This window comes from Centruroides vittatus, unplaced genomic scaffold (assembly GCF_030686945.1).
Source record: "Centruroides vittatus isolate TY-2023 unplaced genomic scaffold, ASM3068694v2 contig_3104, whole genome shotgun sequence".
NCBI lineage: Eukaryota > Metazoa > Arthropoda > Arachnida > Scorpiones > Buthidae > Centruroides > Centruroides vittatus.
Window position 1 is genome coordinate 96,724 of NW_027122000.1, and position 15,229 is coordinate 111,952.

The 15,229-nt window shown below is 29.2% G+C and overlaps 1 protein-coding gene across 1 annotated transcript; it reads left to right on the plus strand.

Annotated features, from left to right (window-relative positions):
- The first annotated feature begins 596 nt into the window (after positions 1-596).
- Positions 597-11,819, plus strand: LOC136973195 (clavesin-2-like). The gene is made up of 4 exons (XM_067267897.1): positions 597-837; positions 3,786-3,979; positions 8,573-8,686; positions 11,395-11,819. The coding sequence occupies exons 2-4, from the start codon at positions 3,821-3,823 to the stop codon at positions 11,746-11,748; spliced, it is 627 nt and encodes a 208-aa protein (XP_067123998.1). The 5' UTR covers positions 597-837; positions 3,786-3,820; the 3' UTR covers positions 11,749-11,819.
- Positions 11,820-15,229: the final 3,410 nt, after the last annotated feature.

Sequence of the window (15,229 nt, forward strand, 5' to 3'; positions counted from 1 at the left end):
TTTATTCTTATCAAATATTATAAAATGGCAAAAAGCGTGATTTTGAAGGTAGAGTTGAGGTTTATAAAGAGTATTGTAAATCTTAATAACGAGTAAAATATTCATTAAGTGCTATTTCACTCGAGACATGACCACACAATTTCCTGTATTTTCCCACCCCTCGATTTTTTACTACGTAAATTTAACGCCATTGACAGCCATCATACACAAATTACCTTGTCAAATCCCGTTTCTTAATCATTAAGTCATCTTGAGATTTAAACGAAATTGTCGTCAACACACACACACACATATACATACAATAACACATATATACGAACGTTTTCTCCTTTATCTTTGTGTTAATAAATCTGAAAACGTAGAGATTTTCAAAAGAAGGGAATCAAAATTTAGTCGATTCCAACAGAACTACAACCAGTAGTACAGTACAGTACTTCCAACAGTACTACAGAATGAAGTATTATGACTGAGTACAACGATATTTGTACAGTATTAAACATCAGACTAATAAGTTAGAAATACATCTTTGAAAGTTTATATATTCAAGATTTAAAACTATTATTATTTTTTGACTTTATATCTATTTGATGTAGAAGATCAAGGAATAAAATGTCGTATGGACGACATCTTTCTTCTGGGAATTCTTCGCGCAAGAAAATATGAAATGGGAAGATCTCTGCAGTTGCTGAAGAATTACTACGAAATTAGATTGCAATATCCTCAGTATTTTAAAGACCTCTTTCCTTCCAAGTTGGAGCGTGCACTATCGTTAAATATGATGCAATTTTTTGCCAAAACCCGATCATAAAGGAAGATATGTTTTCATTTATCAATTCAGTAAGCATTATAAAGAATTTTTATTATTATTTTATTTAAGAAAAGAAACAAAAATAATCAAAAAAAGTGAATTAAAGGTAAAATCTTGTTTTCATTTTGTTATTAATAAACAAATTCTAAATATATTTGTTACTTAATAATAGTAGAATATGTCAATTTAAATCAATTAATAAATAAACACACCTGTCTTATATTCGCTGAGCATATTGTTTTATTCCGAACGTTTTCAGCCTAATATAATAGGCCATCTTCAGGCTTTTCATTTTTTGTTCGAAATGGTAAAATGCAAATTCAAATAAATTCGAATGTTAAGTTAAAGGATTAACATACTCTCAAACTCGTTGCAAACTAACCTAAAACTTAAAGTAAAAAATATAAATAATAAAATACAAATAAACTGAATAATAACAAAAATAATAAAATACAATAACTGTATAATAATTAATCTAAATGTAAAATTTATCGTTAACTGAATATTAATTCTTATACAATCCAGCCCATATTTTTATGGATTATTAAATCCCATACTCTTTTCAATTTTGTACTTCCAAGCCGATAGTAATGTATTTGCATCTTTTGAGTTTAAGCATCTGTTCATCATTTTACTTTTGTAAATTTCTATTTTTTCCATTTCCATTGCGATGGACGGTGAATGTCCTGTTTTAACTATCTTTGCCTCATTCCATTTGACTACCCCTCCATCCGCCTGCGCCATACTCGCCAAAATCGTGCTGTTTAGTCCCTTACTCACACTATATTTATGTTCCTTTACTCTTACTTTGAGGCTTCTTCTTGTCACTCCTATATATTCTTTATCAATTCCTAATTGTTGGTTCTCATATGGTATACTGTATACACCCGCTTGTTCATCCATTCTAGTCGTGTCCTTATCATTTCTTAATAGTCTATAAATATTAGGTGCTCGTTTGTAAACTATGTTTGTGTTTTTGTATTTTCACAATTCCTTCACCGCCTTTCTGGCTTGCTCATTGTATGTGAACTTGTTGAAAGTTGTGATGCTGTTATTCGTTGCCGTTCTACCTTTTTGTTTACTGTAACTCTTGATGAGGCCTTTGATTGTGGACATTTTGTATCCCAAATTCTTCGCTACCTTTTGGATTCTATTAATTTCTTTGTTCCGGTCTAGTACATCGGTGCAGTATAAGAAGGCCCTTTTGATGAGCGCCTTAAATGCAGATAGCTTATACTTAAACGGGTCTTTCGAACATGCCGATATATATAATACGGAGCGTGTGTTGGTTTCAAATATACTGTCGTTTGTATGTTTCCTAGCTTAAATTCCTTGTTAATATCCAAGAAGTGGATGTTTCTTCGGGTTTTTTGTTGTAATTTTAGTTTCAAACCATGTTCATTGTCGTTGATTGCAGTCAAGAAATCTTTAATGCGTTGGTCATCTTTCCAAATTATTAAAACATCATCAATATATCGTCATCATCAATATATCGTTTGTATATTAAGAAATGATAAGGACACGATTGGAATGGATGAACAAGCGGGTGTATACAGTATACCATATGAGAACCAACAATTAGGAATTGATAAAGAATATATAGGGGTGACAAGAAGAAGCCTCAAAGTAAGAGTAAAGGAACATAAATATCGTGTGAGTAAGGGACTAAACAGCACGATTTTGGCGAGTATGGCGCAGGCGGATGGAGTGGTAGGCAAATTGAATGAGGCAAAGATAGTTAAAACAGGACATTCACCGTCCATCGCAATGGAAATGGAAAAAATAGAAATTTACAAAAGTAAAATGATGAACAGATGCTTAAACTCAAAAGATGCAAATACATTACCATCGGCTTGGAAGTACAAAATTGAAAAAAGTATGGGATTTAATAATCCATAAAAATATGGGCTTGATTGTATAGTAATTAATATTAACAGTTAATTAATTTAAATGTAAAATTCATCGTTATTATTCAGTTATTGTATTTTATTATTTATATTTTTTACTTTAAGTTTTAGGTTAGTTTGCAACGCGTTTTGAGAGTATGTTAATCCGTTAACTTAAAATGCAAATTCAAATAAATTCGAATGTTACCATTTCGAACAAAAAATGAAAAGCCTGAAGATGGCCTATTATAGTAGGCTGAAAACGTTCGGAATAAAAGAATAAGCTCAGCGAATATAAAACAGGTGTGTGTGTTTATTAATTGATTTAAATAGTGCTGAGAAGGAGATAGTAGATAGATAGATTTAAATTGACATATGTCACATTAAAAATTAAAATTATTATATCGTTTCATTGTAAATAGTTATATAGATTTATAAATAAAGATTTTGAGTAGCTAAAAAGAAAGTTTAATAATTGTTTTACTATTTAAAATAAAAATTTAATTTTGTTTTTCATTCAAATTTAACATTTTAATATATTTTTACTTATTCCATAAGTATAGGCTTTCTACACACGACATGCAGGCCAATATACGTATAGTACATATACTATTATCTCTATTATGTTGCAAGTACGCAACACGCTAAATGTTACTGTTTATCGTAAAAAATTTTAATTATAAATTAGCCTAACTAAATTTTGAAATTTATCATTAATATACAGTATTATATCAACTGTTATACGAAGCAGTTAAAGATTTTCAATTACAGTGGTTTTCGTACTTCGAATCAATGTAAATTCCAGGAACTTTTATGGGTTTAAACTTCAAGTAGCTGTTAACCTAAATAAAACAAATTGTTTGTATTGTTTCTGCTGTTTAAGTTTATCGAAATGTGTTGTGTTTAAGGTATGAAAATTATTTCACTTTCCTTTATTTTGCAATGGAGAAAATTTGATATGTAATTCAAACAATTTCAAAAGATATCCTAGAATGAATTAAATTCGGAGTATTCGAAGAAGAATGCACTACTGTATTTAGTTTCTCCTGATGTTTCTCGTTAATATATATAACCTCTTGTTATTATTGCAGGTAAATGGGATACTTCTGTTGCAGACAGATATGATATGTTTCGTACATTAATGCTGTTCTTTGACCTGCAACTAAATTTTCATCGAACTCAAGAGAAAAGAATAGTAATTATAGCAAATGCGGAAGGAATATCATTATCACATTTCCTTCAACTGACACCAAGTTTTTTGAGTTCAGCAACGAATGTTTTGTTTGTGAGTAAACCTTAATTTATATTATATTCGTTTTCTATTTATTTAAATTTATATACAGCATTGAGCATCAAACACAAGACCGTGTTATTTATTAAACACTTGGCACTTTTCCGAAACAAGTTATTATTGTATATGCTGATTGGGTAAAAAATAAGAAATGTGAATTAGTCGAAGGTAAACAGTTTAGGCAACTCCCGATAGACCCAAAAGATATTATATATAAAGAGCTAAAAAGTAGAGTCACAAGATTACATAAAATGAATAAATTAACAAAAGCTGAAAAAGAATTTATCCTAAACGATCAGAATGATCGCACGCCAAAAATTAATATTCAACTTAAGACTCACAAAGATGGCGAACAGGTTCGACCCATAGTGGACTTCAAATATTCAACGTTATATAACCTTGAAAAATTTCTAAAGCAAGAACTTAAGTCTTACCAAAATTCTAATTTTGCCATATCTAATACTGATGAGCTTTTAACAGATCTAAAAGATATGAAGATAGAAAGCACTTTTAAAATGGCTAGTTTAGACATAATTGAAATGTATCCCTCCATAACATGGGACATAATTGAAGAAAAATTAAAAAAACTTAACATAACACCAGAGATCACCCAACTAATAGAGTTTTCGTACATGAGTAATTACTTTGAAATAGAAGGTAATTATTACACCCAAAATGAAGGTATTAGTATGGGATCAGTTATAGGACCTAAACTTGCTGAATTAGTAATGATTGATATAGATGAAATAATTAATAAAATTCAAGGTATAAAATTTTACAAGCGATATGTTGACGATATTCTGATTATGTACAATACTTCTGAAATTACAATCAACCAGATAGAAGTCCTTATAAATAATTTAAATAAACGAATTCAGTTTAAAACAGAAGAAGAAGACAGTATTAATAATAGCATTAACTACTTGGACGTTAGGATTACAAGGAATAGAAATAGTATCGAATTTGAACCTTTTAAAAAGCCTTGCACTATCAGTACGACTATCAAATATAACTCTAATATACCTTTATATATCAAATATAACGTCTTTGCAATGGAATATGAAAAAATTAAAAATAGAACCAGTAAGTTAAGTAATATGTCTAAATATATAAAAGAATTAAAAAATAAATTTGTATTAAATGGATACCCAAACTATATAATTACAAAATGGGAAAAAGAAATAAATGATAAAACAAATAGAAACGACAAACAAAGAATAGAAAAACAAGGCTCAGGAATAAGATATATTAGTTTTCCATATGTAAAAGGATTATATGAAGAAATTAATAAAGAATTAAGAAAGGTAGACATAAAACTCGCACCTAAATATGAGAAACTTAAATCCCGGCTAAAAAATAAAAAGAGTATACAGCAAACTAGAACAGAAGCGAAAGAAACAAAGAATGTCGTTTACGAAATTCCGTGTACTTGTAAGAATAATAGTATTTATATTGGAGAAACGAAACGTAAGTTAAATATCAGATTAAAGGAACATGTCGCCGACTTAAGATACAATCGAGTAAACTCTGTTTTTCATGATCATTGCCTACTTAATAATTGTAATATAGATCAAGATGGTACAAAAATTTTATATAAAGAAAAATACGCTTATAATAGAAAATTTAAAGAGAGCGTGGCCATCATAAAGTCCAGTAATTCTATAAATAAAAATTTAAGCATAAATATAAACAAGAATTGGTTAAGAATATTATAATCATATAAAAAATAAGCAACAGATCCAGCCTAACTTGGCTACTTTTGGCTATACAGTTAATTATGTAAATTCAGATCGTCATAACCAGCAGAATATGCAAATGGTCAACAAACAACTGCGTAATAATGAGCCAGTACTAGACGAAAAGTGAGTTTTTTAGTTAACACCAGGTCCAAACGTTTATTGCTTTATGTCAAGATAAAACAACAATGAAGAAAAGAAAAAAGTTAGTAAAAAGAAGATTAAAGATCTATTGCGTTCGATTTTAAAAAAGTAAGATACCGAATATGTTTAATATACCGATATGTATAAAATAAGCCTGTATGTTTATATATTTTAAAAGAAATTTTACAATTTAATTAGCCGTACGTAGAACATTTACATTTGTTGCTGTAACTTTGAGGTCCAAATTGTGCTATGCACGCGCACCCTTGAGTTCGAGGAACTAACGGTACGTTTTAAATTAATTTTAGTGGTATCTATTAGTGTGTGTTATATTACTTGAAATGTTGTATATTGTTTTATTAGTTGACTGAAGAGGGGCGAAATGCCCGAAACGAGTGAAATAAAATCTTGTCTCAACTAATAGAAGTGGAAAAGTGCCAAGTGTTTAATAAATAACACGGTCTTGTGTTTGATGCTCAACATATAAGAAAACACGGTTTCAAGAATACCTTATATACAGCAATTGAACTATTTTATACGTTTTTTTTTTCATATGCGCATCAATTTTTTAAGGAAACTTTCTTATACTCTTTATCAATTTAATACATTTTTACTGCTGCTGCTTTTTGGCATAAGTATATCTGGTATATATCGCAATTTTTTCAGTAGAAGTGTAGAAACCTATGATAGATATGAAATCAATGCAAGAATTATGAAAATAAGCGATAAGAAATTAAAATAAAAAACAGATTTCTAGTACGTTTATGAATAATATGAAAAGGGCAAGTAAACATGGTTAGAATGTTTAATAACCTAAAAATTACATTACAGATACTAGTCATATCTTCACTGCTTGCCATGTCCAATCACCAAAAACAACTATTTTCCACTGCAGAGACAACCTTTCTTTAGAGGCTCTGCACAAATACGTAAAATAGTCTAAAATGTCAACAGGTGACAATTCCAACACAATAAAAATATAATGTTTCTTTGTAAAAACGGCTGGCAAAATTACAATTTAATAAAGTAAGAATTACATTACAGATACTAGACTATAGAAATAATATATTTCTATTGTGTTGAGATTGTCACCTGTGGACATTTTTGACTGTTTTACATATTTGTGCAGAGGCATTGCCTCTGAAGAAAGGTTGTCTCTGCCGTAGTAAATAGTCGTTTTGGATGATTGGACATGGCAAGAAGTGAAGTATCTGTAATGTAGTTTTTAGTTTATTAAATTGGAATTTTGCCAGCCCTTTTTACGTAACATGGAAACTTGAGTAAAATAAATTTCAATGTAACTTTGTAAAGTACTTAATTTTAGTATCTTAGGAAACCGAGTATAATTACGGTCGGTAAAACTTCCGTTAACCTAACGGGTACTTTACGCGGATTCGAGATTAGTTTGCCAGGCCTGGGCTTTTAAGCGTGCACCGAAAAATTAGTAATAATAACGATAAATATCAAGTCAGATCAAAAGTTCAAATATATTTAATTAGCAACTAGAATGTACTACGTACAAATGTCAATAATCCAAACAAAATTTATTAACGAAAATCAACAAGTCAACCCAATAAACTTAGCTACTTAGCTTAACTTAATAATAATTTCCCCTTTGAAATTCGACAATCAAATACTTAGAAACTATGAACAAAATCTCTTACTAATTAAACGTCTATCCGTCACCTCACTATACGAAGAAACTATTACTTCCTCAATCCTTTCGATATCGTCAAATCGTCAATCGAACTCCTCTTTAACACCTTGGATCGTCCAATTATCAATCTGGACTTCTATCAGAAAATACTTCGCTTTCGAATCTGCCTCTATTTGGAATTCACCTCGCCTTCTTCGGTTAACGTACGGGTTTTATACTGTGAGGTGACGTCACACTTGAGCTGGGTTACTCCCCTTATTTACATACTTAGTTGCTAACATTAATTTTCTTTTCTGGCAGCTTTAAGTTTCCGACAAAGCTTATAAACCGTTTACAAAATATTTATCATAATTTACTGAGATGTTTAAGACGGTTTATTAAGTATTTCTCTACTAGTGATTGTGGGGACTCCCCCCTCCATTTTTTTTCTGCGGACTGTTACTTCCGCTGGGCAGCGCAAGTGCGCAAGATTTTTCCTACGGCGCTTATTTCTCCGTGAGTTGTTTTATCTTCATTTTTCATTACTAACAAGAGAGTGGTGGGGAACCTTCGTCCTAAATAAACATAAACCCCAAACAAAAGATAATAAAACGGAAATAATAATAAAATAAAAATAACGTTCGGACTCAGTTCCTTACAAGTTCCAATTGTAACTATTCACTTTTTGCCATAATATAATCACTATGCCAATGTCATTACCACATTGTAGGGTACATCACCGATCACAACCTTTATTATGAGTAAGTCTGATCAGAAAACATAACAGGTGAGAGCTGATGTCACGACCCATAATACTCATTACAAATTCAGGTGTTTGAACACAAGATATAACTTGAATCCTCCTACAAAATCAATTCCACAAATAATCTTCGATGATATTTTACATTTGAAGTTACAATTCAAATACCCTATAATAACGCGAGGTAGATGTAGTCTGCAAGAAAATATTTATTAAAATAATATTTTCTGATTAATTATTTTGATTAAATATCAAATATGCATCTAATAAAAAAAATTATGTTATTACCTTTTTTATTTTTTCCTTACTAGAGAGATTCGTATCAGGCTCGATATATTGAAATTCATTACGTGAACTTGAATATCATCATTAAAGCAGTTTTAAGCATTTTTATTCCACTTTTACCAAGTAAACTAAGAGACAGAGTAAGTATCTGTAATTATTTATTAATTCACATCAAATTTTATATATTTTTTTTTTTTTTTTGTTAATGCTTTTCCTTGTCTTATATAAATAAAGACATGTGAAATTTGTTAATAAAAAACATAATATTCCTAGATATATAAGACTTTTTGTGTAAATACTTTAAAAACTTTGCCTTTATTCCTGCATGCAAATTAATCGGCGACATTTAATCGAACATATTTTATCATCATCTTACATATTTGTAAAGGTTTTCTGAGCTTAAACCCTTTTTATTTGAGAAACTAAGTCAATTCTTCTGGCTAAAATTAATCTACAATAATTTTTCTACTAGTAAGTAACATGAAATGAAAACATAATAGCAGATAAATAGGAGGAGCAAAATTAAATTATTTTCGGTTAAAATTATTTTAAATGAAACGAAGTAGTGAAATAAATGCAATCTAAAGGGCTAATCTATATCAAGTGAGCCTCCAACTAATGTGTAAAACGTAATTGTAATTCATAGAAAAAGATTATATTAATGTGTTTGTAAATAGATTTCGCATGAGTTTATTCTGTATATTATATATAGATGGATTATGCCTTTTATATATGCTTAAATTCGTGAAAATTTATAATAAAAATAAATTTGATAAACCTTTTTAACAATTTTACATTTATAAAAGAAATACAGTAACCATTCGAAATATCGCGCTTTTTTCTCGTTACAAAAATTTTAAAGCACTTCAGACAATAACTTTTAAATTACCAATTTCTATTTAATTTCTTTTTTAAACGAAATACGGTATTTTATTCTTTCCATTTTCATCGAAAGTACCACTGCAGGTGAAACAATAAATTCGTCAAAATTTAAATAAGCAAAACAGACTGACAGATCAGTTATCATTTATTTTATCTTTTGATATTAAAAGTTGTTTATTAATTGGTATTAAGTAGCACTGGTTTTAAGAATAATTGCGCGAATAATTGAGAATAAACGCGAGAATAATTGAGAGAATGACTTGGTTTCAAGAAGAACAGAAAAAAAAAGCATTTGATTATTATGAAAAGAGAAATTTACGACAAATGTTGCAGGATTATATTGAACGAACAGAATGCGAACAGGTTGTAAGAAAAAATATTCAACACATCGATAGAAGAGTTAAAAAACGAGAAAAAAGTAAACTAGCCAACGTATTAACTTTCCTTAAAAATGCCAAGATTATTTGCCAAGATTATTTGCTTTCGCTAAAAAAAAAATAAGCTCGGTACAGAAATAAGAGCGCTACAGCAAAAATGTGAAGGAACGACATATATTCTTGAAAAACTATTTTACAAATACATTACAATTTATCTCGAGAACAGTACCTTAAAAAAGGAGTTAAAGAAAGTAGTAAAAGGATTACAAGACCTCATGTTATTGGATGAAAAAATAAGGACAGTAATAGACTTTGAGAATTCGTTTTGAAGCATTAATGAAATTTGTTTCTAAAGATCCCAGAATTTGTTAATTACTCCATTGACATGACGGAGTACGCAAGAGATTGGTGTGCTATAAATTAGTTTATAGTTTTAATAACCAAATACACAGACAAAATAGTTGTCTCCATGGGGAGTCCCATATCAAAATTGTTATGTTAATTAGTGTTACGGAAACTCGAAAAAGTATTCTGAATGATGTCAAAGCAGACAATATATATTTTAGAAGTTATGTGGATGATGTATGTATAATTTGGAAGAATAACAAAGGCATCACTGAATTTATTGATAAGGTTAACGGTAACAAGGACGGGCTGAAATTGAAGATAGAACAAGAAGATCAATACATTTTAGAACATAAATATAGAATTTAAAAACGGAAGAATACACACAAAATGTGTACATTAAGCCGACACACAGCCCACTGTACTGTACTGTACATCCCTTTCAATTCAAATATTCTTTATCAATACAAACTAGCGGCATTTCGGTCACTCATCAGAAGAGCTTTTTTATATTGTGGTAATGTAATAGACAGAATGGAAAAGCTGGAAGAATCAAGCAATTGGTCGGAACACTAAAATATAGAACTTACATGATAGAAGGTCTAATTGAAAGGTTTGAAAAAAACAAGCCTAAGACGAAACAGCAAATCTATTGGAATTGCGAAATTCTCTTTTAACAGGAACTCTTTCATAACTAACACAATGAAAGAAATTGCAGAACGTAAAGGGTGAAGTATGTTTGTAAAGAGGGCACAAACTATGTCTCGGATTTTAAGAAACTATAAGGATAGATAAAGAAAAGAAGAAAAGGCAGGCGTGTACAAGGTTTGCCAAAACTAAATGAATTGGAGAAGAAAAAAGGTGTTTAGTCATATATGTTCAATTTGTTTTAGAATCGTTTGTAATAGATATATAACTCAGATGCAGTTACTTTTACTTTTATACTTTTTTTACTTTCAACCATATGCTACTGTAATAAAGGTGAAAGTGAAACTGCATTCACTAAAACAGGTATTTTATGATTCTTCTATACTCAGCCAAAACATAATTTTTTTAACAAACCTTTTTGGTTTTATTTTTCGGTGTTTTTAAATCACAAATGTATATAATATAGATTTACATGATACATAAAGAAAGTTATAATTTCTAATAAATTTTTTGCAAATTTTCTTTTAGAATCAATGTTTTATGAGGGAAATAAATTTAAAATGTACTCATTATATTAATTGGTTTGTAAATTACAGGTGCATCTTCATTCTAATATGTCAACACTACACGAATTTATCATTCCCGATTATTTGCCATTGGAATTCGGAGGAAATTTGCCAAGTTTCGATCCGACTGCAGCCAACAATATGATTAAAGCTAACGAAGAATTCTTTCGAAAAAACGAAGAATATGTGAAGTTGTACGAAGAACAAATGAATAAAAATTTCAGTCAAGGTACATTTCGCTATGTTCGTGAAGAAATTGAAGACGAAAAGTTGAAAAAACTTATAGAAAAATCTGAAGAAAGATTTAAATCTTATTCACATGATCCAGAAGCATTTTTGGCTGCTATGAAAGAGGATTCTGAATATGAAATTACACATTTATAAATGATATAGACAGGTCTTATTCCGGTATATATTCATGTAAACATATTTGAATTAAATCTCTGAAATAATTAGTATGATATCAGTTGATAATAAATAAGATATGAAACATAAATTTAAATTTTAGGTTGATTTACCTATGGTATACAAAATGGAGGCGCTTCCGGTCGCCATTTTGTTTGCACACGTAAATGTGCAAACAAGGTGGCAGATTTCGAAAATAACCAAAACACGCATATACTTATACCTATTTCTAAACTAACACACTATTAAATAGTAAATTTGCTAGTTACTTTTTCCTTTGCTTTTGTCTTCATTTCCTTCATTTAAATGAAAGACGAAATATAAAAAATACATTATTCTACCTTAACTTTATTAGTGAAATATATGGTATAAAATTCTACAGAAGATATGTGGGTGACGTGAACAGAAACGAGCAATTACGCTCTCCACTTCAAATTAGTAGTGACTTGCCCCTGTACATCATACTTTTTCTTTAACACAAGAGTCGTGCCGGTCATCCATGTAACTCTATTCAGGGGAATTTATGTTACTTGTGATTAAGGTTTATTAACGTACAGTTTGGTCTAATGATGTGTTCACTTGTTTATAATCGATCAGCGCAAATCGCAACCGTCAATCTCGTAACGGTCAAATCGTAACGGTCAACTCTTTGATAACAGGTGCGTGTCTGGGACATTGTAACGGAATCTGTAACACAAGAGTCGTGCCGGTCATCCATGTAACTCTATTCAGGGGAATTTATGTTACTTGTGATTAAGGTTTATTAACGTACGTATGTTAAAGACATTATTTATATTACTTAGAAGAAATGACGAAGAGTATGCTACGCAATTTACTTATTATTCAAGCATTCTTCAATTTTTAATCATTTTCTATTATTTTAGATATAGATTTTATTGTCGTGTGGGGGCACAACTTTATTCACCCAATTTGAAGTTTAATGACTTCTGTGAAGCTTAATAAATTCCGAAGCTTAATGCTAATAGGTTGTGATGATTAAAGATCAAAGGGATGGAATTATATGTAACATCTCGAGTGTGGTCGGACGTAATGAAGCTTTTACTCTTTATTAGCATTTATGTTTATTATTATTATTACATAAAGTCCATTTTACTTTCAAAATTATTCAATTTGCCATTTTCTATAACTTAATAATATGAAAATGTTTAAAAAATAACACTGTATAACAGATGGAGCCACACTATTTTAACTTTTTCTCCGTTATTGTTAAGCAAGTCGTTGCTGAATGTGTTTAATTTTTAATATTCTAACATATAAATTTACAAATTTTGTTTTGTTTTATATTTTTCACGTAGGAGTTAATTTAAAAGTGAATATTCTACCTCGTCAACGGGTAATATTTTTGTAGGAAAAATTCATTTTAGTTGCATTTGCGATTATACATTACAAAACGTGGTGATGTACAGTAAGTACAGTGTATATTTGTAATGATAAAATTACAATAAAATGCAAGCTATAATTCAGTGAAAACACAAGAGTTATTACTCTATATGAGAATTTTTAATATATTAATAAATAAATTAATATTTTTTTCCAATTTTATATAATAAAAATGATTATTAAAACAATGTAGTATACAAGTTCAAAAATATTTATATTCCAAAATAATAAAATAAGTTTATATATCACGTTATTAATTTATATAATTAACACAATGTTAGTAATTGCAAAATAATGATCAGCTAGTGTAACTGCAAGTTTTACATTTACAATTACACTAGATGATCGTTATGCTGTATTTGTAAGTGTAAACTTTCAATTTACTTCTCCCAATTTTAGTATTCTAAATAATTCTAAATAAAGTATATTGACTTATATAAGTTGAACTTTATTGTAATTTTATCATTACAAATATATACTTGTAACCTATCAGGTCACAAATAAATGGAAAGAGCTTATCACATCAAAGGAGAAGGACCGAGTTTTCACTATTGTACTGTACAATTATAATTAGTTTTAATTTAGTATTTTATGAAATTGTATACAAAGTGCACTGTGTTATTTAAAATATATGTCTGTTAACGTCAGGACCGGCCAAGAGAAAGTACACTGATAGACATTAAAATTGCTTTATCATGAAGGCGACACGCGAAATTTGCATGAAAGGTACTGTACAACATGCTGGGTACTCTGTACCTCTAGATTACCTATCAATTTAATCGGGTCTAACTTCCATTTTGCTGTATATGTTCTGTACAATAAACATTATTCTGTTGTTCTCTTTCCTTCTTGGTGTAAAGCTAGCTCCTATTTAGATGTTACGAATAAATTCCAAGAAACTTCACGTGTTCAGCCTGTGGTGAAGCCGAAACCAGCTACAAACTACCAGCTTATGACTGTGTTATCAAATTGGTCAATTAAAATGAATGGTTCTACTTAAATATACTTTAATTATGACAAACAGTCTTCTTAATGATTGAAAACCTTTAATTACAATTTGCTTTTTTTTTATATATTTATAAGGAAAATTTACTTTATTGTTTAAGTAAATAATTCTCAATAAATAATATAATAAGAAGCTACTCAAAGCAATGAGTAGCTTCTTATGACATAACGTAACATAAACATCGGCTAACATGTAATTAATCGTATCGTAGATAATTCACTATTTTCTATATTAATCAACGCATTATCATTCTGATGTATAAGTACTTAGAGTCGCATAATAATAAATAAATAAATAATAATGTAGTATAAGCTAATAATAGAATAAATGCCATAAACATGGAGAAGTCTAGTAATATATTCGGTTTTCTAATTTAACTGATATGTGAAATAAGAAACTAGACATTTTTTATATTACTTCGCTTCTGTGAATAAGAAAAAAAAGATGGATGAATTTTCACAGCTGAAGTAAAGTTGGTGCGATTCAATATAAAATATAGAATTAAAAATATGATTGAATGCATACATAATTATATACATAAAAAATTTTTTTTTAAAATTTCTATAGTTTAACGGCGAAAATAAATCCTTGTGTTTTTAATTTATTAAAATGCTAACGTTTTGCAATATCCTTATCGATGCGAAGTCGCTATTTTCCCTCATCAGCTGAACACTAATGTGCTTTAACATATGAAAAAATATTGACAATTTTTTGTTTACAATTCTTTATATCTCAGTACACTACTTCATATAAACTGAAAATTGTTTTTCCATAAATTAAATTTTTCATCACTTTTTAAAAGTTTTGATGCATGGACCGAGTACAAAATCGTAGTGGTTAGAAAACATTCGTAATTGTATTCGTTTGAAACCTTAAATATATTCCAAATGTTTCTAAATTCAAATATTTAAGAGAATTATATTTAAATTTTCATTTTTTATTATTGTATATATTATATGTCAGTAACGTCCGGATCAAACATTTCGATGGCATTTCTCTAAAACATTCTCATTGGTGCATTATTTACTTAAAACAGTAAACAATTGATCACGA